The sequence below is a fragment of the Armigeres subalbatus genome, chromosome 1 (genome assembly GCF_024139115.2).
Source record: "Armigeres subalbatus isolate Guangzhou_Male chromosome 1, GZ_Asu_2, whole genome shotgun sequence".
NCBI lineage: Eukaryota > Metazoa > Arthropoda > Insecta > Diptera > Culicidae > Armigeres > Armigeres subalbatus.
This window is the reverse complement of record NC_085139.1, coordinates 75,442,707-75,469,842: the sequence shown is the minus strand read 5'-3', so window position 1 is coordinate 75,469,842 and position 27,136 is coordinate 75,442,707. Positions and strand designations below refer to the sequence as shown.

Here is a 27,136-nt window from a genome sequence, read left to right as displayed (position 1 = left end):
GGAAGCCTCCTTTCAAGAGGCCTGTAAGCCTCCTTTCAAGAGGCTTGAAGCCTCCTTCAAGAGGCTCAAGCCTCCTTTCAAGAGGCTCAGAGCCTCCTTCAAGAGGCCTGAAGCCTCCTTTCAAGAGGCCTGGAAGCCTCCTTCAAGAGGCCTCAGAGAGCCTCCTTTCAAGAGGCTCGGAAGCCTCCTTTCAAGAGGCTCGGAAGCCTCCTTTCAAGAGGATCGGAAGCCTCCTTTCAAGAGGCTCGGAAGCCTCCTTTCAAGAGAGACTCGGAAGCCTCCTTTCAAGAGGCTTGGAAGCCTCCGCCCCATCAGCACACATGTTACACATAAGTACCTGCAACTCATATGCGACCAGATTTAGTCAGAATCAAGTTGCTGCAACCATGTTTGTCTGACTTGTGCTTCTCGAGCTTTCAATAGGCTCGGAAGCCTCCTTTAAAGACGCTCAGTTTCACAGACTAAGGAAAATTTCAGGCACCTTTTTGGTGAGCCTTTTACTCCGTTAGTTTCAGGTCCGTTTTTATTATTATGTCTTATGAGGTATACTTAATTTAACTTTATTACAGCGAAAAAATAGAGGGACCTCAATAAATGCTAATGCTCGAAGGGGTCCCTCTCAAGAAAAAGGTTGAGAACCGCTGCATTAGACAACAATGACTCTTAGGATCGCTTGATAGCTCTTTAGAGTCATGATTGTCTAAAGTTGCCGAAACAGGTCGTCATTTTGTCAGCTCCCACAATCTTGGACATCGTCAGTCCACACGAGGCAGCCGTTAACGAGCATGCTAACAGCATCCATTTGTCTTCCAACGACTTCTCAGAAAAGTTTGAGATCTCAATCATCAAAAAACATGATGGCTCCAGACTTCAACAACATCCTGAATCTTGAGCTCAAACGCACTAGTACTCCGATTTTCGTACACCATTCGCTGATTTTTAATCAGTTTCTCCGTCTCAGCTACTTCCCATCGTCTTGGAAGTCAGCCAAAGGCATCCCCATCCGGAAGCCTGGAAAGGATCCTTTATCTCCCAAAAGTTATTGTCCCGCTAGTCTGCTCCCAGAATAATACAAGCTGTTTGAAAAGGCGACACCACAACATTTTGCTCGAGGAACAGTTAGAATTCCGACGCGGTCGATCAACGAGTGTTGCGTACCATCTATGGTGGGGTGCAGATGGCGGACGGTACGTGGAGGAGGCGAATGTACCACGAGTTGCATCAGCTGTTGGGAGAACCATCCATCGTCCACACCGCGAAAATCGGAAGACTGCGGTGGGCCGGGCACGTAGCCAGAATGTTGGACAGTAATCCGGTGAAAATTATTCTCGACAACGATCCGACGGGAACAAGAAGGCGAGGTGCACAGCGGGCAAGGTGGATCGATCAGGTGGAGGACGATTTGCGGACCCTTCGCAGACTGCGTGGTTGGCGAAGTGCAGCCATGGACCGAGCTCAATTTTAGAAGACTTTTATGTGCAGCACAGGCCACTCCAGCCTTAGCCTGATAATAAATAAATAAATCTCACATGACGTTCTTGCCCATTGTCGTAAACCATAATAATCGTCGCTGTTGCCACCTTATTGATGGTACGAGATGAAGTGCTGTTGTTACCGGATGCTTGACCATGTTGACCAGCACACTAGTGCTCTTTCCCATTTGAAAACCGTTTTCCGAGTGCCTATTGTGAAGATGCCATACAACACATTTTGAAATTTAGCCTCTGGAATGAGTTATTGACAAACTACTAAAAGATCGAAGGCAGATAACTTAATGATCGATAACATCCTTGCCGACGACATCGACCAACAGGAAGACTCCAGCAATGGAGACACTGAAGACAACACTGCGGTCACTCCTTAACATGTTGCAGGACATATGTGGGTTCGCTGACAAGTTAAGCGGAGTGAAAAGTGCAAGTCAGGTAACGATTCGGCTGGAGAAGCTGGATGAGATGTGGGAAAATGTGAACGATGTGATCCTGAACATCAAAACCCACGATAACTACGACGAGGAGGAGGACAACTGTTCCAAGCAGCGGTCAGAGTTCAGTAGCAAGTACTATGACTTGAAGACTTTGCTATTGGACAAGGTCAAGGAGTTCGAAGAACCACCAGCCCTTAATCAATCAACCCGAAATCTGGAGGCGGCAGATCAAGCTATCATGGAGCGTGTGCGGTTGCCTCAAATCGTGATGCAAACCTTCGACGGCAACATCGATGATTGGTTGAGCTTCCGTGACCCGTATTTGTCGCTTATACATAGGTAGGCAGACTTACCGGAAGTGGAAGAGTTCCACTACCTCAAAGGGTGCTTGGCAGGCGAAGCCAAGTCACTTGTGGATCCGCTGACAATTACGCAGGAGAACTACCAGGTTGCGTGGGACTCTTTGATGAAACGATATAACGATAGCAAGCAGCTTAAGCGCTGTCAAGTTCAGGGGCTGTTCAAGTTACCGAAGGTGGTTAAGGAGTCGGCTACTGAGTTGCGGTTCCTATCGTCAACTAAGTCAACTAAGGAGCAGGATACGATCTAACTGATCTAACTGATTCCTTCCAACGTAGAGTGAAAGTCCACCATTTAAGTCCTCGGGTTACAAGGTAGAACAAAAAAGGGCACCGTTTCGGCACTTGAGCTACACCACTGTTCAGAGGAACGTTGGCGCTGTGTAGCGTGCCAAGAAGATCACCCACTATATCAATGCCAGAGATTTCAACGGATGTCCATACCCGATCGAACCAAGAAGTTATGGGATAACGGGCTCTGCCGGAACTGTTTTAGACATGGCCATTGGGCGGTGGATTGTTCATCCCCATATACATGCCGGAACTGCAGAGGTAAGCACCACACTTTGGTCTGCTCACTAACCCCATCCAACATAAGTAGAAACGGATCACCGACGCTCCAAGCCCCTGCAGCGAGCAGAAGTACCCATTCCGAAAGGCCGACTACACAAGGAGGAACACCAGCGCAGGTGTCATCCAATGTAACCGGAACAAAGGTATCGTCGATACTCCTTGCAACGGCCGTCATCCTAGTGGAAGGGAATAACGGAGTCCGTGTTCCGGCCAGAGCACTTCTAGATTCCGGCTCCGAGTGTAACTTCATGACTGAGAAGTTGGCTCAGCAACTGAAGGTCCAAAGGCAACGGGCGGTTGAAGTATGCGGAATTGGACAAGCCAACATGACGGTGAAGCAGAAGGTGACATCCACCATATGGTCGCGAGTTACAGGATTCTCGAGAAGGTTGGAATTCCTGTTGCTGCCGAAGGTGACAGCGAATCTCCCTACTACCAACGTAGATGTGATGGGATGGCAGTTCCCTGAAGGTTTAAAGTAAGGGGATCCAAAGTTTTTCAGATCCGAGGCGGTTGACATCGTGCTGTGCATCAAAAACTTTTTTGAATTATTATTATTATTAAAATCTTTATTAAAGAAAAGAGGTTTTTAGCCCAAGGCTAGTTCACCTCCGAGGCTACTTTTTTGAATTCTTCGATGCCGGAAATGAAGTACCACTTGGTGAAGGTCTCCCAATTCTGACTCAGTTAGTGTTCGGATGGGTAGTGTCCGGCAGTGTGGACAGGGCGCACAATAACTACCGAATCACAAGCAATGTGGCAGTTTTCCTGGATGAGAAGCTAATTCCACAGACAAACAGACATAACACATTGAACAATGCGCGCGCCACGAGTGATCGATTGGCAAACTAAAGATCATTTGAAGTGACCAGCAAATCAGTGAACGGTGGAAATTTGACGAGTGTTATATCTGTTTGTCTGTGCTAATTCGTTGTCCGAAGAGTGTATCGGGCCCTGTGACAGGTAATCGGTGAAATAAGCAACCGTTGAGGAGTAATTCGTTCAATCGATCAGGATGGCAAATACATTGCCATGAAGCTTGCATGGATTACAAGCAGATTGTAAAATAATCGAAAATTTTTTGGTGACGACCAGCTCTCTTCACTTGTCAGCTCACTTCCAGACACATTCATAGTCGGCTCTGGACTGTCAATATTCGGTTGAATATTAGTCATTTAATATTTATGCACATTCTACAAATTGATAAATTATCTGAAATCTGAACACGTTTTGAATGCGTAAAGTAATTAATCACATACAACTGAATCCGATTTTCATCCACGAGGCACTTTCACCGGTAAACATCAATATAAACAATGCTAATTATGTTTTTTTCTGCACATAGTAAGCGCATTCAGTGACATTACAATTTGGAAACATGTGACGCTTTGGGTTTGTCCAAAAACCCTTGGAAATATGGGACCTCAAACCAAGTATGGTATGGTGGATATAAAAAACCATTGATCGTCCCAGAATCACTCCGCCTCTTCAATCTCTTAATAGTAACACGTGCAACTCAAGGCTGGTATGGAAATGATCTCTTGCTTTGAAAACCCTATCCATATGCATTCGAATTCACCTATTATTGGATTATTCCAGATCATACGGGTCTAGAGATGAAAGAAGATTGCTGATGAGCTAGCCAGTAATGGATCGAAAATTAAAATTACTCATACGAGCTAATTCAATTGACAAACCTTAAGAAAACCCAACAAATAATCTCAACACAACACACACGGAACAATGTTATGATCGTATTATGCTACCGCATAGCTTCAGTAAGTGTAAAGTCAATCCAAAGCGTCCTTCGTTTCGTATATCTTATTCCTCAAACTGAACCAAAATATAAATGGAGAAATGCAGTTTATGTTTACACTAAAGGAATTTTGTGTAACACATTCACGATGCTCACAGAGACCTGTGCAGTACTGCTGTGCGGTGATAGATTTGCTTCTCTTCTTCTTGTAACTGGTGAATGTTAAAGGTACCATCGCATCACATGGGTATTACAAAAATAATGCTTTCCACTACCTTTTCTTAGACAGTAGCATATAAGGGTTGTATTTTGTTCTCGGTTTTCATGATGGGACTCTCTAAACATTAAATAACAAGACAGGAAACAGGAGAGTACTCTTCGAGATCCTTCATATTTAGGATGACATCGGCTCCGAGTTCGCGGAACCGGACTCGAAAATGCGATGCTGTGAACAATTTTGTTTCAGGCGAATATTTCTATTCCAGTGTGTGTATGTATAAACATTAGGAAAGTTTTTAACATCCTAAGACTACCCTGTCAAGACGTGGTTCACACAAATGGATAACATCATTCTGGCTACCGGTTTCAGTTATAAGAGTCTCTACTAATATCAAATGATCGAAAATTCTCGTGTGGATACAAGCGCGCAAAGATGAAACCCATATTTCTTGGGGATGGTTATAGAGAGAGAGTTAGAGATAGGAGGCAACAGAGGTCGGCCGATCAGTTCTCCATTCGGCTACACCGGAGCTGAGCGCCTGCCCAACCTGACGAGTATCTAAGATAGATGTTCTAAAACAAGCTCACTTACAACTGTGCAGTAGGAAATTCTAACAGCTTAGGACTCGTCAGGCTTCGCCCCGTCCGGATTGCCCCAGAAACGATCGAATCGGTCCCGGGCCTTGTCCAGCACTTCGGACGTCACGTTCCGGCTGCCCATCGGTGAGTTGATGTCCGACTCGAAGTCCGGGTCCTCCAGGCAGCGAAGGGTCGACCCCGGTACGGGCTTGTCGAAGCGAACCGGTTCCGGATTGCTTTGTGCTGCAGCCGACGGGACCGTGGCTGCCGGTTGAGGAACAGTCGTAACCGGTTGAACCGGAACTGCCACCGAAATCGGTTGGTTCACCGACGAGGCCGCTGAGGACTTGGATTTGGGCAGATTTTCATCTTCATCCTCGGACTCTTTAATTGAATCTGGTTCAAGTTTTGTATCTAAAATTGACGTAAAGTTTGAGAATATTGGTTCAATATTCCGGATTTCAAAAATACTTACTCGGTAACTTAGATTGTTCTGAAAGCTCTGGCGGTGCTGACTGTGGTGCTGGTGGTGGATGATCCACTGGTGTAGAAGCCTTGATTTCGCTATGAGGTCGGATCATAGGATCACCTTCAGAACAAACAAACATCAGCGCTCATTAGTACCGTTTGATCCCCCAAAACACCCTCCCTACAAACCATGCCATCCATTTCATCACGTATACTCATGCAATTAGATATAGTTTCTACTCACTCTCCATACCAATCGCTTCTGAACCCCCGCAATCTTGAAAAAATCTGATCGTCCCCAATAGGATTATGAAATGAATCGCGATGCTCACCTGCAAACAACTCACCTTCTCGCACGTTCTGGGTGACGGTGAAGGTTTTACCCGTATCGAGCGGAACGGTCCAGTTGACCGGATCCGGGGAACGCATAATGATCTGCTCGGGTGATTTGACTCGCGTCGGCTCCGGGGGCGACTTGATGATCTGCTCGTTGATTTCCGGTGCCGGCAGGGGACTCACGCTGGCCACCGACACGCCGCCATCCTTCTCGGCGTCGTCCTCGTCTGAACCGGGTTCGGCCGTAGAGAAGCAATGAAAAATAAAAAAGAAGACAAAGAAGGGGGTTTGCGATTAGTTTGTTTCACATTCGGTGACGAGTGTCGTACTAATCAATTTCTACTACACGTGGACACGCGGCAGGTAAATAAAGATGAAAAAAATAAAAGAAAGAGAAACTAGGAAGAACAAGGAACATCTTCTAAGAAAAAAAATGAATGGTCTTGTACAATTCAAGCAAAACTTTACTCACAGTAATTGACAAAAATAACATTCATGAGAAGGGTAAAGAATGATTACGAACAAATCGTACATTAAACGAATATAAATGGAGAATCTTTCGTCATAGCCACAAGCGTGAGGTAACAATCGGACGTGCTTCAAAGATCTTGAACTAAACCATTGATGAAATGTCGCTCGATATGAGCTTTATTGTGTTCCTTTCTGTTATATGTAACAATTCAATTACAATGACATGTTAACAAAACAACAAAAATCATCAGCCATGTCATTAGAATTCAGCAGAAATTTGGGACCCATCCTAGTCAAGGAGTAAGATGCGCGGCTACAAAGCAAAAAAAATGCTTAAGGTAAGCACCTTCAGGGTTAAATACCCGATCTGATGCAGGATATTTTTGGATGCAGATTATCTCAATTTCCCTGAATGTAAGAGTATCATTGTGCTATATGAATGCAAAAATTTTAACTGGGCTTAGAGCCCCCACAGTTATTAACTACAGAAGTACCAAAAGAACACAAGGGCAAGAAAATATACTTATGGGCCTACCATAAACGCGGCATTATCGCGAATCTATCATAATTTGCTGAATTATATCCGTGAGGATCAATCCCTTGAACAAATGTGGAACTACATTCTGCAAGCTCGAAGTGTTGTCATCAGATAATTTTACACTTCTAACATCACAGGTTTGAACATGCGGAGAGCCCTGTCTGCCCTGACTACCCAGATGTTGATGAAACTGCGGGGCACATACTGTTCGTATGTCCTCGTTTCGACGTCGAAAGAAGCGCTATGTTAGACGTTTGCGGTAGGGACACAACCCCGGATACCCTTATCCAGAGGATGTGCCAAGTGGTGGAAAAGTGGCAGTTTGAAGAAATCCTAACGTGTAAGTTTATGACAAATGTTCAGCATCTGATTTTTAAGAATTTAACGTTAAATTGCACATTGGCAATTACTCAAATGTTCAGAGAGAAAGGAAAAAATTATGTAATGATTTTTAACAATGATTTTTAATAAATTAAAGAATTTTGTAGAACAGCGGTTCTCAACCTTTTTCTTGCGAGGTACCCCTTCGCACTTTTGAATTATTTGAGGTACCCCCAATGTTTTGCTGTAAATGAAAATATTTGTAACTCATAATATATATGGAAAATGGGACTAAAAATAACGGAATATACGACCTTCCATAAAGTTGACAGAAATTTTCATTATTCCGAGCCTTTAAAAGCTTCCGACCCTCTTGAAAGGCAGCTTTCGAGCCACTTGAAAGGAGGCTTCTAAGCAGCTTGAAATGACGCCTCTAAGGCCTCTTGAAAGGAGGCTTCCGGGCCTCTTGAAAGGAGGCTTCCGGGCCTCTTGAAAGGAGGCTTCCGGGCCTCTTGAAAGGAGGCTTCCGGGCCTCTTGAAAGGAGGCTTCCGGGCCTCTTGGAAGAAGGCTTGCGGGCCTCTTGAAAGGAGGCTTCCGGGCCTTTTGAAAGGAGGCTTCCGGGCCTTTTGAAAGGAGGCTTCCGAGCCTCTTGAAAGGAGGCTTCCGGACCTCTTGAAAGGAGGCTTCCGGGCCTCTTGAAAGGAGGCTTCCGGGCCTCTTGAAAGGAGGCTTCCGGGCCTCTTGAAAGGAGGCTTCCGGGCCTCTTGAAAGGAGGCTTCCGGGCCTCTTGAAAGGAGGCTTCCGGGCCTCTTGAAAGGAGGCTTCCGGGCCTCTTGAAATGAGGCTTCCGGGCCTCTTGAAAGGAGGCTTCCGGGCCTCTTGAGAGGAGGCTTCCGAGCCTCTTGAAAGGAGGCTTCCGAGCCTCTTGAAGGGAGGCTTCCGAGCCTCTTGAAGGGAGGCTTCCGAGCCTCTTGAAAGGAGGCTTCCGAGCCTCTTGAAAGGAGGCTTCCGAGCCTCTTGGAAGGAGGCTTCCGAGCCTCTTGAAAGGAGGCTTCCGAGCCTCTTGAAAGGACGCTTCCGAGCCTCTTGAAAGGACGCATCCGAGCCTCTTGAAAGGACGCTTCCGAGCCTCTTGAAAGGAGGCTTCTGGTCCTTTTGAAAGGAGTCATCCGAGGTTTTCGAGCCTCTTGATAGGAAGCTTCCGAGCCTCTTGAAAGGAGGCTTTTAAGCCTCTCGAAAAAAGGTTTCCGAGCCTCTTGAAAGGAAGCTACCGAGCTGTTGAAAGGAGGCTTCCGAACCTTTTGAAAGGAGGCTTCCGAGTCTCTTGAAAGAAGGTTTCAGAGTCTTTCGAAAGAGACTTACGAGCAGCTTGGAAGAAGGCTTTCGAGACATTTAGGCTTCCGTGCCTATTGGAAGGAGGCTTCGGAGTCTTTCGAAAAGAGACTTCTGAGCCACTTAGAAGAAGGTCTCTTTCAACGAAGGTATTGAGCTTTACGGACAAAGGCCTCCAGGTCTCTCAAATGGAGACTTCCAAACCTTTAGATTGTAGATTTTAGTTCAGAAGCACATTCTTGACATCTTATTCAACATTTTGTCTCGATCAGGTAGATCACATTAATTTTTTTTTAATTTGATCATTCAACGTTTTGTCTTGTTGATCTTTTGCACAACGCTCTTCATACGCTGTGCTGGCAGGATTCAAATGTCTTTGATTTACTGATCCCCACGCATGTTATGTACAATAACAAGTTTTAGAAACAAAAATTATCAAAAATTAATCACTAAGATTTTATTGAATTAGTTCTACATCCGCCATTACGCTTTTTTGTGCGAAGTACCCCCTGAGGCCAGCGGAGGTACCCCCAGGGGTACATGTACCCCAGGTTGAGAACCGCTGTTGTAGAACAACGACTTTTAGAGGAAACAGTGTTTTTATGCACTTAAAAGCTTGAAAATCACTTCAACATGGTCAAAACGCGAACGGAACGAATCTCAATCTCCACAAGACTTGGTGTGCTCCAAAAGCATCCATTTAGAAGTTTTTTCGATGATTTTTGGTGTTTCGATTTTTTAATTTAAAAATAGCCTAAAAACACTAAATCGACTTGAGCCACCTCGAAATTTAATCAGAATTAGCTTAAAAAAATGACAGGAGGCTTATTTAATCAAAAGAATTGTGATTCTGGGCCGACTGATTGAATTTTTGATACTTTTTGAAATCATAAACAGGTCTACTATGCATATTGAATATTGGTAGTAGGATTTTGTGTAGAAATAATACACACTTAAATCATTTCACAGATTTCGGTGAATTTTGCTTGAATTCACCGAAATCTCAACAGCAGATTTGTTCGGTAATTATTTCACCGATTTTCTGCGGTATTTTTGTTCAACTGTCAAAACCACCAAAAAGTCTGTAAATTTTTTACCGAACAGTTCTGCTGTTGAGATTTCGGTGAAATTTCACAGAAATCTGCGATTTATTTTAAGTGTGTAGGTTGTGGGTCCAAGTTAACAGTCCACTGGCCGAATATCTAAATCGCCCAAAAAGGTATCTTACGTCACCCCCGATGGCGATCCTTAATCATAGTTTTGTTTTGTACTCTTCTAAAGTGGCTTTTCAATTTTAACAATTTTTGTAATTTAAGCATTTTGTCCCTTCGATCTTTTGTCCATTCGACATTTTGTCTTTCGACCTTTTGTCCTTCGACTTTTTGTCACAGACTCGTGTCAGAGGGTGTGTTAGAGAGAGCACCTAAGTAAGCCTCGTACGGGATGAGTGCCTGTGTGAGCGTGAGTGAGCGTGTACATTAAGGGTCTGTCTCATTTGGAGAATTAAACTGAAATTAAACTTAAAAGTGACATTTCAATAATTATCAAATAACCCTGCTCGCAGAGCAAGATTACTTTTGACAGATATCGAATCATTTAGCATCGATGTCTTATTGGAATTGCTGGATAGCACCAACCATTCTTATGACTGGGTGATTTTCTAATTTTCGAACTGTCACTTTTAAGTTTAATTCTCCAAATGAGACAGAGCCTAAGTACTGCCTATCCCTCAAAAGTAATACTTGAAGGCAGTTTCTGGGGGAAATGATGGGCGGAGCCCAAGGGAGTTTAGTCGGTATTACTGACGAGTCCGCAACTCCAGTACACTTCCGTGTGGCAGCGGGGATGTGCCTAGCGGTAAGATGTGCGGCTATAAAGCAAGACCATGCTGAAGGTGGCTGGGTTCGATTCCCAGTCTATGCATTTTTCCGTTTAAAAATTGCTTCGACTTCCCTGAACATAAAAGTATCATCGTATAAGCCTCATGATATACGAATTTAAAAATGGTAACTTGGCTTAGAAACCTCGCGGTTGATAATTTTGGAAGTGCTTGGCCCTTTATAAGACAGAGGAATTTTAACAATAAATTAACAAAAACAACAATTAGACGGAAAAACATTGGTGGCAATATATTTGGTACTGCCTTGCAAGCGCAATTTCGGCAACAGCAAAAATTAATAAAAGATTTTCAAAAATAAGTTTTTACGTAAAACAAATCAAAACAAGACATATTACATAATTTAGTGAAGAGTCCTGGTCGGAAAACGCATTATCGGTGAAAAATTTTTTTTTGCGTAGCTAGGACCCCTGGAAAGAAACACAATTTTGTCAGAAATCCTTAAGCCAAATATGTATAGGGGAGAACAGTCCATAATGCACCCCTCGGGCAAAATGGCCTCACTCAATAAACCACTCATATAATCTGTTGTAGGACATTTATGAACGCATATTACTATTACAATTCAGCTCCATTCGAAAAAATAAGGCAAATCCCAATTGTTTGGTGTTGATATTTAATAGTTTCAATACTACTGGCAAATTGGTGCAGATTTTACGAATCGATTGATACATAAATCTTTAGAATCCATTGAACGATAAAGAACCTATTAATATAACAAATCTTACATGATTTCGTGACGGTCCCCAATTTTGAAATTTTTATTTTACATCCTGTATCCGAGTCAAAAGAGACGGCAATACGATTTTACTCAGTCACTGATAAGAAAGTTAAGTGTTTAATACTTTATTTACGCTTGAAAATGACAGAAAGATGTTTCCTGCGCTTGTTAGAACAGTTTTGCTCACCAAGAATTCGGAGATCCATGTTGTCAGCAGGGATGCCAGACATACAGACATGTCTGTATTTATACAGACATTTGGTCTTGCATACAGACATCATACAGATTACAGACATTATACAGACTTTTGATTGAAGTTACAGACTTTTACAGACATTCAGTTTTCGGAAACTTTGGGCTGCTAAACAGAATCCTGTTGGGCTTTCCAATTAAACTATTTTGGGTTTTCAAACAATATAGTTATGGATATTTTGTACGGAATTCTATAAAGATTCCAATCGATATCATTTTTCAATTCCCAGCAGAGCCTTTTAGGATCTGAACGGGATCCCTTTTAGGTTCCAAACAGAATCCTTTTAGAATTCCAAACGGAAAGGTTCTTTAATTTTTTTTCGAAAACATAGAAAGATTCCATTCAGAAGTCCAAGATTAATCCATTCTGAAGCCAAAATGATCCCGTTTGACAGCCCAAAAGTTCCATTAAGGTGCACAAAAGATATCCGTTCGTACGAATTTCCGTACAAAATTATGTGAACTTCCTAACGTAATATTTTTGGCTTTACTAATGGATTTTTTCGAGTTTCTGAATCGAAAGGTATCACTCTGAGATTCCCAAAAAAATCCTTTTGGACTTCCAAACGGAAGTCTGATGGGTTTCTGGACAAAATCATTCTCGAATTCCGAACGGAATCCTTTTGGACTTTCGAAAGAAATACTTTTGGACTTTCAAGCGTTCTGGGCTTCTGTACGGAATCTTTTTCTGATTCTGGACAAGGGATTCCGATTAGAATACTTATGCGATTTCCTACCGAAGCCCTAAAAGGGTTTTGTTCGGAAGCGCAAAAGGAATCGATTAGAAATCCCAGAAGAGTTCCTTCCGAAAGCCAAAACGAGCAAACGAGCACAAGTTTTTTCTCTGGTGTTTCGAATGAAATTGTTTGGGATTCTGGAAGGAATTCTATTATATTTCTGAATGAAATTCTTTTGAGCCTCAAAAATAGAATTCTTCTGGATTTCCGAACGGAACCTTGTTGGGCTTCTGAACAAAATTATTTTAGACATTACTTTCAAACGGATTCCTTTTAGATATTGGAAAGGAATACTTTCGGAATTTCGAGTGGATCCATCTGGGCTGCATAATGGATTTTTTTTAATGTTTCTGTACTAGGGATATCCTTTTGGGATTCCGAAGCCTTAAAAGATTCCGTTCGGAAGTCAAAAAGATTTTGTTCGAAACCACAAAGGAACTTCCATCGGAAGCCCTAAAAAGTCCAAAAGAACAAGCGTTCTCCGTTTGCAAACCCAAAAAATGATCGTTCCGTGCTTTGGATTTATACCTTCTGTGCCTCTCCTCGGAACCGAACACATTTGGAATTTCCAACGGATTTTTAGTTGGAAAAATGCGTAAATAATATCAATTTATGCTAATGTAACAACATACATATTGATAAGAACATTATTCAGAGCATTGTAGTCGAATATATTCACTTGTCATAAGACGAGACCGAGGACGAGACAGCATTATCCCATTTAATTCCACCAAAATACGTATTTTGACCTCAATAGCTGCCTTACTTGTTTTCAGTATCACGTACATCACTCGGCTTAGTCTTACACTGACCTTTTGATTATTGAAACCTATTCTACGTTGTGCATGGTTTTGAATAATTTTCTAATTCCTGTACCTGCCAAACTCCATGCAGAAAAATACAGACATTTTGCTGAGAATGATACAGACTTATAAAAATTGTATCTGGCTGTTTCTCCAGTAAGCAGATCGGCCGGTCGGTCGTTTTGGTAGTTTTGCTTTGTGCGGAAAGCAAAACGATCGGCCGATCACCGTAGTTTTGTTCTGCTTTGCGCGAGTGAGTAAATAAGTCAGAAAGTAAAAGTTTGTCTCTTGTTCAGTCGTGTTTCTCCAGTAGAAGCGCGATCTTAAGTAGTTTGAATAGTTTGCAGTAGCCATCGAACATGTAAGTGCAGTGCGTGTTTTAGTCGTCGGGAAAGATATAAAATATCTATCTGGTGTTTAGTGACTCATGCGCATGTATTGCGCTTTGCTCCGGTCGAAACAAGCACAATCTTCAATAGTTTGCTGTAGCCATCGAACAAGTGAGTACAGAGTGCTGCGCTTCCGTTCGGTCGTCCAAAACGCGAATCTCCTCAGTTTTCATATGCCACCGGGCGTGCATGTTTTAAGGTGACTCGGGGCGGCACTAAACACCGTGTTATTTTTCCTATCTTTTGTCTCTTTCTAGCATTGTCACCTCGTGACTTTGGGGCGGCGTATTTCGGTTTTCAGTTGCTTGATGTAACTGTAAATGTATCAGCATGTAGATTGCGAGTAAGCACGCGCCGGTGATACTTTTTCAAAATCATATTTGTTGTAGAAAAATAATTAAGCATTCAATGATGAAAATGATGACGATTTGATGATTGTTCGTGCTTCCCCTTAACTTTTAGCTCGTCGCGAAACAGCGTATTAGTGTTATTTCCCATCCCATAGATCGCATCGCTTACCGAAGTGAATCCAGATAAATTATCCTTTGTAACTAAAACGATATCCTATCCCAAGACAATCGTAGAGATGCAGAGGTATACTCGGTCTCTAGTAGCAACAAGAGTCGGACTAACAATCCTTCCCTTCTTAAATGACCATAAGGCGCGTAACGGTCGGCGCCGTTATTGACTTTAAATATTTGAGCTCCCGAAACGTGTACATTGAGAATGGGTAGCTCCATTCAAGCCCCATTCATTGTGTTCTCTGTACAATTTCGCAAGTTCAGTCAATCACGGAGTAACAACTACGAATTGTGCGGTCATATTGCTCATGCTCATGCCAAGAGTTCGAAGATCCATGTTATCTGCGGTTGGGCTAGGGCTAAAAAAGGTACCATGATCCTACTCGTGTTCGTTTTTCCGCACTGAAATCCGTTGCCGCTAAATCAGTCCACGTTCTTTCATTGAAAAATTCTCGAACGAATTGATGTTTCAGGAACAGAACAGATGCAATTTGAGCAGCACTTCCTAAATGATCCTAGTGAACAAACGCTTGATCAGACGGGTTATATTTGTTTAAAGCCCCTTCCCACATCAGGAATAGGCTAGTCCGCTTAGAGCGGCACACGGTCGTTTTTATAGAGAGTTGTGGAGTCTGCAGAATATAAGGCAGACCTGACCAACCTTTTCAAGTCACGGGCCAATTTTTGAAATTCACAATGGCTGGCGGCCAGAAAATATTTTGTACCTAACTTTTTAAATATTTTCAAAATAATCATTGTTTTTGCCTTTCTCGTACTAAGTACGAGTAAAAGATATATATTCACTCGAAAACCAAACTTTTTATAGAAGGCCCTGAGACCCATAGTGTTATATATCAATCGACTCAGTTCGACGAATTGAGGTGATGCCTGTATTTTTTTTACATGTGTTAAAGGCCATCAAAAATCTGCGCGACAGACACCTCAAGGGCGAACAGGGCTGGGATCCTTCCCGACCTGCTAAAAATGTGCCTCCCGGGTCCCTTATCCTCCTTGCCTCGATCCACCCGGAACCATGGGATGCTGCGACTACTTTGGGGAGGGGAAGTCTGTGCTCATGCACTTCTTCTACAATTCCGGCCACTAGCTTATGCTACTTCGCCGACTGCCTGGCTGATCCTCTGCTCCACTGCAACGTATAGTCTCGATCCCTCGACGGTCATGCACCAACTCGAATCCTCCTGACTCCCCCCGGCGTCGAGGGTGGTCCACCAGTTCCGGTGAAGGAAACTTCCGCACTGGCGGTGCCCCGACTACCGGCGGCTATCGCAGGGGACGTTTTCACGCATTGCGCCGACTTTGTCTTCGGGTGAATGAGCCGGTGGGTCCACCTTCCTTTCTCCGTACTGTCCCACTTCTGCTGCCACATCGCCATCGAACGAATTTTCGCCACCTTTCTCATGTTTCCGGTGTCTCTCCACTCTGGTAGCACTCAATGTCTTCCGCCAGGGTGATGCAAATGGGTACCATCCCGGCGATAACGCATACTGCCTCCGACTATATCGTTCTATAAGCACTTGCAACTCGTATAACCATCATCCGGAACACACTTTTCATCTTTTCCCGATTTCGTTTGGTTTGCAGTGCAATGCCCCAGGCATGAACCCATTACCGCAGTATCGATGACGAGACACTGACTAGCAGACGCTTTGGCATGACGTTTGGCATGATCCTCGCTATTGCGTTCATTGCCTTCGTCGATTTTTCACATGCGTAGTCAAAGTGACTGTTGAAATCTAGCCGGTCGTGGATCATCACTCCCAGGTGCTTCAGTGATCGCTTCGAAGCAATCGCATTTCCTCCGACGACGATTTCCATCCGCTGGATCGCCTTGCAGTTGCTGACTAATAGCACCTCCGTTCATCCAGCTCTCGATCGTGGCTATCGCCTCTGTCACAGACGCCTCCACTTCTTCGAGTGTCTCGCCCATCACTGTTATTGACACGTCGTCCGCAAAACTCACGATTTTCACTTTCCTCCTCCATCATACATATAGCCCTGAGGAACACCCGCTGTAACACGCATCGAGTTTTTCCCTTCGTTCGTGTCGTACACCAGGAATCTGCTCTCAAAGTAGCTCTTTAGAATGTGGCAAAGATATTCAGGAACCCGCATTCTGTGCAGCGCAGCGGCAATGGCTTCAAAGCTGGCACTGTTGAACGCGTTCTTTACGTCTATCGTAACCACTGCGCAGTATCGATCTCCTCTTCGCTTCTGTTTGGACGCTTTCTCAGCACTCTCGAGCACTGTCCGAATTGCATCCACTGTCGATACTCCTTTGCGGAATCCAAACTGCATGTTTGACAGTCCACGCTCACCCTCCATACACTTCGTCAGCCTGTTTAGGATGATCCTCTCCAGAAGTTTCCCAACTGTGTCTATCAGGCATATAGGCCTGTACGAAGCCGTATGTCCGGGCCCCTGGTTTTGGCAGCAGTACCAGCTTCTGGGTCTTCAACACCGCCTGGTGATCGCTATGAGTGTATTCTTCGCTAACTCAACAGTTCATGTTCGCCATCAACGGAGGACTGCGAACGTGACATCGATAATAGACTCCCTCCTATCTCTCCGAAATGTGCTTACGGAGCCTTCAATGCTCAGTCGTACATCTAGCTTCGCCAGAGCTTCCTGGAGAATATACCCTGTCGTATTGGTGACTCTGCTGCCCCACTCCACAGCCCAGGCATTGAAACTCCGTCAACATAATTTATTATTGGTGGGGGTTGAGCTCCCTAATATTGATAAAGTTAATTGTCTTAATAACGAGTGTCAATACTTGAGGAAAATTGATCGCATATCTATTTTGGTGAATATGCAATAGCAGAGAAATATCCTATGTGATTGCTTTTCTTTGCTTAGAATTATCACAAGGCCATTGTTCTTTTCCGTCATTGCTGGTGCTCCATTAACCGTAAAGTCCCGATCAGCACACATGTTACACATAGATTACAGTAACTTATATATGGCCAGATTCAATCAGCATTGAGTTGCTGCAACCATATTCGAGTGACGAGTGACGAGTGAGACACTCAAGTTTTCGAAATAAAAAAAAAGATCCTTTACACCGGTCTCAACAGCCCTGAGGTTTTTCTCTTTAGTTGTTCCCTGCATTGGGATCAAAGCTGCTAATTTCTCTGTCATACTAAAATGATCATCAATTCCTCTAATGAAGACAGCCACCTTTGCCATGTTTTTCACGTCAGTATTTTCATCGTTTGCGAGAGAGTAGAATACTTATGAAGCAGCTGGCTTTTTCACGTAACGTAGCTTTCAAATCTTCTGCAAGAAGTTTTATTCTTCACAGTGTTCCGCTTCCGCGCAAACTAATGCTACTGAAGGAGGTTGTTTCCATAGGACACAATGTAAACAACAACCAAAATGTATTCATAAACAAATTCTCCGTCCTGGAAAGGTCTCATTCGTTTTGCAAACTCTTACTAACAGCAAAACTGACCCGTAAGGAATTTCAACTTCCGAAGGGTAAATGCATTGCAATCTCTACAAGAAATTCTTTGGAAATCGAACTAGAATTTGTTTCCAAAATAAACTTTTTTTACTACAAAAGGATCGGAATCTTCATTTTCAATTCCACAGAATATGCGCGAAAAATCATTCGAAATTTCAATGGAACTTTTTTTTCAAAATTTTGGTGAGAAATTATTTTGAAGTTTCCTTGGAAATTTCTTAAAATTTCCTTATGATGTTTTTAATTGCTTTGGAACTGCCACAGGAAATGCTTCGAAATTTATAAATAATAATAAAATATGTCTGAAGCACCATAGGATTTATTTCATCTACTTTACTTTTATTTCTTGCAACGGATATTTTTATTGAATTCCCATCTGTTTGACTTATAAAAAAAACTTGCTTTTATCTTGCTGACCCCTGGGTACTGAGGTAACTCAATGGTATCAAACGAAATCATTCATTATTTTATAATTTGAGTACATTACATAGTTTGAGATATTAACTACTAGCCGTAGAAACCGTGACAAATTGCTAAACTGTTGTTAGTTTCTGTTATTGAAAAATTGTTTGTTTAATTATATCTCAGCAATCGTTCGAGCAGCACTGGGCCATCTATCACACAAATTGTTCCTGAAATTGAATGATATTTTAATGGAATATGAATATGAACTTAGAAACAAACCAACAATGAATGAGATGAGAAAAAGCAAACCAAATTGACTATGGCATGAACTCAACAAAAACTCGAGAAAGAAGCTACCAGAACAAGCAAGTATACATCGATGGCTAGGATCGTTACATCACTACACAACACATTATTAGAGTACTACAACTGAAACATCAACACTCAAATACAACACCAAAAACGCCGTCATAGCTAATCCCTTTGTTGAGTACATTTCAATCTATTCGTTGGTAATATAGGAATAGATTACAAATCCAGTGATTGTTGATAGAATAGTATTAGAGAGTAGAAGGTATGACAGATAGACGGAAGTAAGGTAAATTTTGACTTATTTCATGGAACTTGGGAGAATGTGCATTGGGTTTCTCTGTTCGTGATTCCATCTATGGTTTGGTGTCACTGGTGAAAAGGATACTGAAGATTTGAAGTGGGATGTGGCATGATTTCGGTTGAGGTTCGATAAATTTTTCAAACTGCACTCTGAAATGCATTACCCGCTTAGACTGACTTTGAAATCATTAACGCTGACAGTGGCATCCAATATTAAATTATTACTCAAAATGCCAAATACAATAATTCTTGAAAATCTGTTTTACCAAACCAATTTATATCCAAGTTCTTAAATAATAAAATGAAGATTATTGGGCCTTGAATTCGCATCATACAATCGAAAACAAGATGTTAGAGCGTAAATTTTCTGTTTTGTTTATCAATTTTGAGATATTTTTTACGTTAAGCACAAATGATTACAATAAATAATAATCCGTTTTACAATTAGTATTGAAACAACAAAATCTGTATATGGGAGCTACATCGCATATACAGATATAAAGTACAGGGACAATCAGAGATGTCCTACACAGTTGGCAAAAAATCTGATAATTTATTTTTCACTATTTTTAACTATTGAGAAATCGACTGTATATTCTTATTTCGATTTTAAGGACGGCTACGCAGTCTTGAATTATTGACACAAGATGTATATTTATCCGACGTTTCGACACGGGGATGGTGTCTTCATCAGGGGAAAAATACGGTACAATACGGTACGGAACAAATACCGTATTCCCTGATGAAGACACCATCCCCGTGTCGAAACGTCGGATAAATATACATCTTGTTTCAATAATTCAAGACTGCGTAGCCGTCCTTAAAATCGAAACTATTTTTAACAATCAAATAAAATTCATTCAGTTAGCTACTAATGCACGCCAAATAGGCATACGTACAGCAAATACACCGGCGTGCGCGCGCCCGCGTGGCCCCGGCGTGTATTACTTTGACAGATTGAAGTGTCATTTAGAAAACCCAAATATCCATCTGCACAGCAACTGCACTCACTAAATGACTTTTATTTGATTATTAAAATTTGTGAAAAATAAATGAGCAGATTTTCTGCCAATTGTGTAGGATATCTCTGAGTACAATAACCCCAAAATATCAACCATTTTGAGTTCAAAATCAACCGAAGCGGTTTGCGAAAACTACACACCAGCTAAGCCAAACCGAACGGATCGCTCCGTTCTGGAGTGACCCCATCCAGCATGCGTTGTTCTATCTCCGCGCGCAGTTGGGTGCCAAATTTCATCTCGGGTGTCGGTTTTATTTTATTTTTTTTTCAATCGGGATTTGCTTTCGTTGCATTTGGGTTCTGATTCAAGCGTCAATTCAGTCGGCAGCTACTTACTTCCGGCGGATTTGGATCCCGATTCGGTTTTGCCTTTGGCGGCGGGTTTGCGCACCACCGAGGGTTCTAGTTTTTTCGACGCCGCCGTCGAGGTGGCACTAGCCGCTCGGGGCCGGTTCTGCGAGCCAATCTTGGGACCGAGTGTGAGCTTAGCGCGTGAGGGATGGGTCGAGGTGGTATTGGTGGTGGTGGTGTTGGTGGAAGATGTGATGTTCGGAATGGAGTTGTTATTACTTCGATCGGGGGCCGGGATGGGGTGGGTTTGATTTGTGGGAATGTGGTTGTTGTTGGTATTGTTATTGATGTTGTTGATGGTGGTATTGTTGTTCTGGATGTTGCTGTTGTTGTTGTTGATGTTGTTATTGTTGATCGCCACATGTGGTGGTCTACTGGGGGGAGCGGAATGCACTCTTGTGGAGCCACTGAAGGGCAGAGTGTTGCTCTTAGAGCGGGAATGATTAGTGGTTGTGGATAGGGTGGCTAGAAAAAATGGTAAGTAATTCGGAAAAAATAGAAAACAAATTATTATGAAATGTTTCTATCGAGACTAAGGAGGGAGGACATAGATAGAGAAAGCTAATGATTTGCTACTGAATAAAGGGCAATGGAAATTAGAAAGAGCGTGAACGAAGGAAGAAATTTTGATAATGGTGCTGTATCTTTTTAACGGTCATGATTATGAGAATGAATATGAACGTGTTTGAATTTGTATTTCGTCCTGATGAATTAATGTATTTAAATTTACAAATTCTTGCTGATAAAAAAAAGAAAAAAAAGGATGAACTTCCAAGTTTTTCTTGTGAAAAGTGATTAAATATTTTTAAACGGGATACGCTTTCATTACTCCAATGAAACATCAATTAGGTCGGCAGCTACTTACTTCCAGAGGATTTGTATCCCAAATTAGTTTTGATTTTTGTTGTTAGTGAATGATTCACAACTCACTTTTTAAAAGATCCGGATCACCAGATCAGCAAATTAACTAACCATTTGTAAGGAAATGACAAAACGGAAAACTTGTTGTGGGTTCTTTACACATATAATATATCCTTGTGAGCGTGAGAGCGGTGAAATTTTGGCATGTACGGGTCGAAATCATGGTCCAGAATGCCAACCATTTCCCTATTTTGCATTCCCCTTACGTATTGCTCTAAAGATCCGATCCGTATGAAAGAACCGGATCATTAGCCTGAATGACCCAGATCTGAACCGTTCAGCTAAGTGATCCGTTTTGCCCATCTCTAGTTTGGATATCATCTGAATCATTAAAAACCTATATCTATTCTATCACATCAAAAGAGCAGTGAAAATTAAGGCAAAATTATTGACTCTACCTTTAAAATTTGTTAATTGTATCAACCGATTCCTTTCCTTATTTAATCTTTTTTTAACAACTTTCGCTAACTCCTTACATTTTTGATGCTTCTAACCATAAAACTATTATATATTTTATACAACGTTCAATACTTGGTGACATGGTGGAAAGCCGTGAAGTATGAATCACAAGGTGTAACAAGGGTAAAAAGGCAGACATAGGTAGTATGATAAAATACGGCATATTCAGTGGGCTGGACTTTAAGTACGTATGCCGAAGAAGAGACCAGGAAAAAATGCTTGGCAGGGAACCTGGAAGAGGATGTCGTCTCGCTATGTGCAATCGAGGAAGACACGGGAGACTGGCGATTGGCGGCCGGAAAAAGAGTAACGGAATGCGTTAGGATTTTTCAATCTACAGGGGTGTATTATTCTGTGAAGAGAGACCAGTATCACGTTGATCACTCCAACTTTCATCTACTCAGTGACTGAGTAAAATTGTTTTGCCGTCTCTTTATTTTCCAGTGAAATATTACTTAAATTCCGTGAAAAGAAGGATTACTCATAATTTTGAGAAGTCCACTTCTACTTTTGACGGAGATTGAGTAAAATTTCCATGGGAAAGAGAAAGACTACTCCACTGAGTAGGTGAAAGTTAGCGTGATGGTCTTCTAATTCGTTCCCTTGGGAAGCTTGGCACAATAAAGATAATTCGATTTTCGTCGTCGCAAAAAAATCGCGGGCTTTTAAAAAAAGTCTACATGTACAAAAACATTTCACGCCTGCCGTATTTGACACCACTATCTAATCAATATTTTCGCCTCTTATGCAAACATACAATGTACATCCGGGTTTGGGAAATGACATTAACATTTCCATAAGCATTAACTTAAAGAAGAAATAAAAAACTCATATTATTTAAAAAAAAGGTTGTATCTTTTAAATTATTTTCATTTGCAGCATAAGAACCTTCAAAAATTTACGTTCGAAGTGTTAATAGAATCAAACATAATTTGCATGAATATCTATTCTAAATTAACATACAACTAGCATAAGTAAATATGATCACCCCATAGCATTTTCTTCCTACTTTTAACATCTACAGAAACATTTCCAAACATATGTGTGTAGGTGAAGGATGCAACATGCTATCCTTGATAACCACTCTCGTTTCTAAATGGGGTATAATTGAACAGAAAACAAAACAACTAGGAGATGAAAAGCCTTTCTTCCCTTTTCGCTGTTGTCACGAGGATAAGCTTTTTATGTCGCCGCCGTTGTCGTCGTCGCTACCGACGTGCGTCGTTGGCTCCCTTTACAAGTCGAGTGTCTGGAGCCACTAATGGTTACCGTGGAATATTGTGCGGCATACCATTCTACTTTTGAAATGATGGCTGCTAGTACGGATGAATGTTCGACAGGAGCAATGGTCTGAATTGCATTGACTCGGAATGACTTTAGGTTTTTTCCGGTATAAAAAAATTAATGAAATATAATTTTGTGGTGGGACATGATACCAACGAATCAACAGAAGAAATTAATATTTATTCCGCCCATCAAAACTGTCTGAAAGGTTCGTTTTTGACTATTCTCCTTTGAATTTCCTCAAGAGGCTCGGAAGCCTCCTTTCAAGAGGCTCGGAAGCCTCCTTTCAAGAGGCTCGGAAGCCTCCTTTCAAGAGGCTCGGAAGCCTCCTTTCAAGAGGCTCGGAAGCCTACTTTCAAGAGGCTAGAAAGCCTCCTTTCAAGAGGCTCGGAAGCCTCCTTTCAAGAGAGGCTCAGAAGCCTCCTTTCAAGAGGCTCGGAAGCCTCCTTTCAAGAGGCTCAGAAGCCTCCTTTCAAGAGGCTCAGAAGCCTCCTTTCAAGAGGCTCAGAAGCCTCCTTTCAAGAGGCCTCAGAAGCCTCCTTTCAAGAGGCTCAGAAGCCTCCTTTCAAGAGGCTCAGAAGCCTCCTTTCAAGAGGCTCAGAAGCCTCCTTTCAAGAGGCTCAAGCCTCCCTTTCAAGAGGCTCAGAAGCCTCCTTTCAAGAGGCTCAGAAGCCTCCTTTCAAGAGGCTCAGAAGCCTCCTTTCAAGAGGCTCAGAAGCCTCCTTTCAAGAGGTCTGGAAGCCTCCTTTCAAGAGGCTCAGAAGCCTCCTTTCAAGAGGCTCAGAAGCCTCCTTTCAAGAGGCTCAGAAGCCTCCTTTCAAGAGGCTCAGGAAGCCTCCTTTCAAGAGGCTCCAGCCTCCTTTCAAGAGGCTCAGAAGCCTCCTTTCAAGAGGCTCAGAAGCCTCCTTTCAAGAGGCTCAGGCCTCCTTTCAAGAGGCTCAGAAGCCTCCTTTCAAGAGGCTCAGGCCTCCTTTCAAGAGGCTCAGAAGCCTCCTTTCAAGAGGCTCAGGCCTCCTTTCAAGAGGCTCAGAAGCCTCCTTTCAAGAGGCTCAGAAGCCTCCTTTCAAGAGGCTCCAGAAGCCTCCTTTCAAGAGGCTCAGAAGCCTCCTTTCAAGAGGCCTCAGCCTCCCTTTCAAGAGGCTCAGAAGCCTCCTTTCAAGAGGCTCAGGCCTCCTTTCAAGAGGCTCAAGCCTCCTTCAAGAGGCTCAGAAACCTCCTTTCAAGAGGCTCAGAACCTCCTTTCAAGAGGCTCAGGAAACCTCCTTTCAAGAGGCTCAGAGCCTCCTTTCAAGAGGCTCAGGCCTTCTTTCAAGAGGCTCAGAAGCTTTCTTTCAAGAGGCTCAGGAAGCCTCCTTTCAAGAGGCTCGAAAGCCTCCTTTCAAGAGGCTCAAGCCTCCTTTCAAGAGGCCTCAAAGCCTCCTTTCAAGAGGCCTGAAAGCCTCCTTTCAAGAGGCTCAGCCTCCTTTCAAGAGGCTCAGGCCTCCTTTCAAGAGGCCTCAGGCCTCCTTTCAAGAGGCTCAGAAGCCTCCTTTCAAGAGGCTCAGGCCTCCTTTCAAGAGGCTCAGAAGCCTCCTTTCAAGAGGCTCAGAGCCTCCTTTCAAGAGGCTCAAGCCTCCTTTCAAGAGGCTCAGAGCCTCCTTTCAAGAGGCTCAGAAGCCTCCTTTCAAGAGGCTCAGAAGCCTCCTTTCAAGAGGCTCAGAAGCCTACTTTCAAGAGGCTCAGAAGCCTCCTTTCAAAGGCTCAGAAGCCTCCTTTCAAGAGGCTCAGAAGCCTCCTTTCAAGAGGCTCAAGCCTCCTTTCAAGAGGCTCAGAAGCCTCCTTTCAAGAGGCTCAGAGCCTCCTTTCAAGAGGCTCAGAAGCCTCCTTTCAAGAGGCTCAGAAGCCTCCTTTCAAGAGGCTCAGAAGCCTCCTTTCAAGAGGCTCAGAAGCCTCCTTTCAAGAGGCCTCAGAGCCTCCTTTCAAGAGGCTCAGAAGCCTCCTTTCAATAGGCCTCAGAAGCCTCCTTTCAATAGGCTCAAGCCTCCTTTCAAGAGGCTCAGAAGCCTCCTTTCAAGAGGCCTCAGAAGCCTCCTTTCAAGAGGCTCAGAAGCCTCCTTTCAAAGGCTCAGAAGCCTCCTTTCAAAGGCTCAGAAGCCTCCTTTCAAGAGGCTCAGAGCCTCCTTCAAGAGGCCTCCAGAGCCTCCTTTCAAGAAGGCTCAGAAGCCTCCTTCAAGAGGCTCAAAGCCTCCTTTCAAGAGGCTCAGAAGCCTCCTTTCAAGAGGCTCAGAAGCCTCCTTTCAAGAGGCTCAAGCCTCCTTTCAAGAGGCTCAGGCCTCCTTTCAAGAGGCTCAGAGCCTCCTTTCAAGAGGCTCAAGCCTCCTTTCAAGAGGCTCAGAAGCCTCCTTTCAAGAGGCTCAGGCCTCCTTTCAAGAGGCTCGGAAGCCTCCTTTCAATAGGTTCAGAAGCCTCCTTTCAATAGGCTCAGAAGCCTCCTTTCAATAGGCTCAGAAGCGTCCTTTCAAGAGGCCTCAGGCCTCCTTCAAGAGGCTCAGAAGCCTCCTTTCAAGAGGCTCAGAAGCCTCCTTTCAAGAGGCTCAGAAGCCTCCTTTCAAGAGGCTCAGAAGCCTCCTTTCAAGAGGCTCAGAAGCCTCCTTTCAAGAGGCTCAGGCCTCCTTTCAAGAGGCTCAGAAGCCTCCTTTCAAGAGGCTCAGAAGCCTCCTTTCAAGAGGCTCAGGCCTCCTTTCAAGAGGCCTCAGGCCTCCTTTCAAGAGGCTCAGAAGCCTCCTTTCAAGAGGCTCAGGCCTCCTTTCAAGAGGCTCAGGCCTCCTTTCAAGAGGCTCAGAGCCTCCTTTCAAGAGGCTGAAGCCTCCTTTCAAGAGGCTCGGAAGCCTCCTTTCAAGAGGCTCGGAAGCCTCCTTTCAAGAGGCTCGGAAGCCTCCTTTCAAGAGGCTCGGAAGCCTCCTTTCAAGAGGCTCGGAAGCTTCCTTTCAAGAGGCTCGGAAGCCTCTTTTCAAGAGGCTCGGAAGCCTCCTTTCAAGAGGCTCGGAAGCCTCCTTTCAAGAGGCTCGAAAGGCCTCCTTTCAAGAGGCTCGAAAGGCCTCCTTTCAAGAGGCTCGAAAGGCCTCCTTTCAAGAGGCTCGAAAGGCCTCCTTTCAAGAGGCTCGAAAGGCCTCCTTTCAAGAGGCCCGAAAGGCCCCCCTTCAAGAGGCTCGAAAGGCCTCCTTTCAAGAGGCTCGAAAGGCCTCCTTTCAAGAGGCTCGAAAGGCCTCCTTTCAAGAGGCTCGAAAGGCCTCCTTTCAAGAGGCTCGAAAGGCCTCCTTTCAAGAGGCTCGAAAGGCCTCCTTTCAAGAGGCTCGAAAGGCCTCCTTTCAAGAGGCTCGAAAGGCCTCCTTTCAAGAGGCTCGAGAGGCCTCCTTTCAAGGGGCAGAAATGCCTGCTTTCAAGAGGCTCGAAAGGCCTCCTTTCAAGAGGCTCGAAAGGCCTCCTTTCAAGAGGCTCGAAAGGCCTCCTTTCAAGAGGCTCGAAAGGCCTCCTTTCAAGAGGCTCGAAAGGCCTCCTTTCAAGAGGCTCGAAAGGCCTCCTTTCAAGAGGCTCGAAAGGCCTCCTTTCAAGAGGCTCGAAAGGCCTCCTTTCAAGAGGCTCGAAAGGCCTCCTTTCAAGAGGCTCGAAAGGCCTCCTTTCAAGAGGCTCGAAAGGCCTCCTTTCAAGAGGCTCGAAAGGCCTCCTTTCAAGAGGCTCGAAAGGCCTCCTTTCAAGAGGCTCGAAAGGCCTCCTTTCAAGAGGCTCGAAAGGCCTCCTTTCAAGAGGCTCGAAAGGCCTCCTTTCAAGAGGCTCGAAAGGCCTCCTTTCAAGAGGCTCGAAAGGCCTCCTTTCAAGAGGCTCGAAAGGCCTCCTTTCAAGAGGCTCGAAAGGCCTCCTTTCAAGAGGCTCGAAAGGCCTCCTTTCAAGAGGCTCGAAAGGCCTCCTTTCAAGAGGCTCGAAAGGCCTCCTTTCAAGAGGCTCGAAAGGCCTGCTTTCAAGAGGCTCGAAAGGCCTCCTTTCAAGAGGCTCGAAAGGCCTCCTTTCAAGAGGCTCGAAAGGCCTCCTTTCAAGAGGCTCGAAAGGCCTCCTTTCAAGAGGCTCGAAAGGCCTCCTTTCAAGAGGCTCGAAAGGCCTCCTTTCAAGAGGCTCGAAAGGCCTCCTTTCAATAGGCTCGAAAGGCCACCTTTCAAGAGGCTCGAAAGACCTCCTTTCAAGAGGCTCGAAAGGCCTCCTTTCAAGAGGCTCGAAAGGCCTCCTTTCAAGGGGCTCGAAAGGCCTCCTTTCAAATCCGGAATTACTGCGGAACCAAGCAGCCAACCTTGGAAATCAATAAAGGGTTTTAGAAAATAATAATAAAAAATTGCGAAAATTTTGAATATTTTTGTTTCCGGTTGATGAT

General features: G+C 43.8%; 1 protein-coding gene across 2 annotated transcripts in view; it reads right to left on the bottom strand.

Moving 5' to 3' along the window:
• Window positions 1-250: 250 nt before the first annotated feature.
• LOC134227293 (probable serine/threonine-protein kinase DDB_G0272282) overlaps window positions 251-27,136 on the bottom strand; it is a 195,722-nt gene continuing 168,836 nt past the window's right edge. Inside the window, exons 13-16 of one of the 2 annotated variants that reach the window (XM_062708670.1) lie at window positions 20,059-20,538; window positions 6,214-6,444; window positions 5,889-6,002; window positions 251-5,827 (exon numbers count right to left, since the gene is read on the bottom strand). In XM_062708670.1, coding sequence (XP_062564654.1) covers window positions 5,454-5,827; window positions 5,889-6,002; window positions 6,214-6,444; window positions 20,059-20,538 — 1,199 coding nt within the window. In that variant the 3' untranslated portion in view covers window positions 251-5,453. The remainder of the gene's footprint in view (window positions 5,828-5,888; window positions 6,003-6,213; window positions 6,445-20,058; window positions 20,539-27,136) is intronic. The other variant, XM_062708678.1, reaches the window with a different exon arrangement.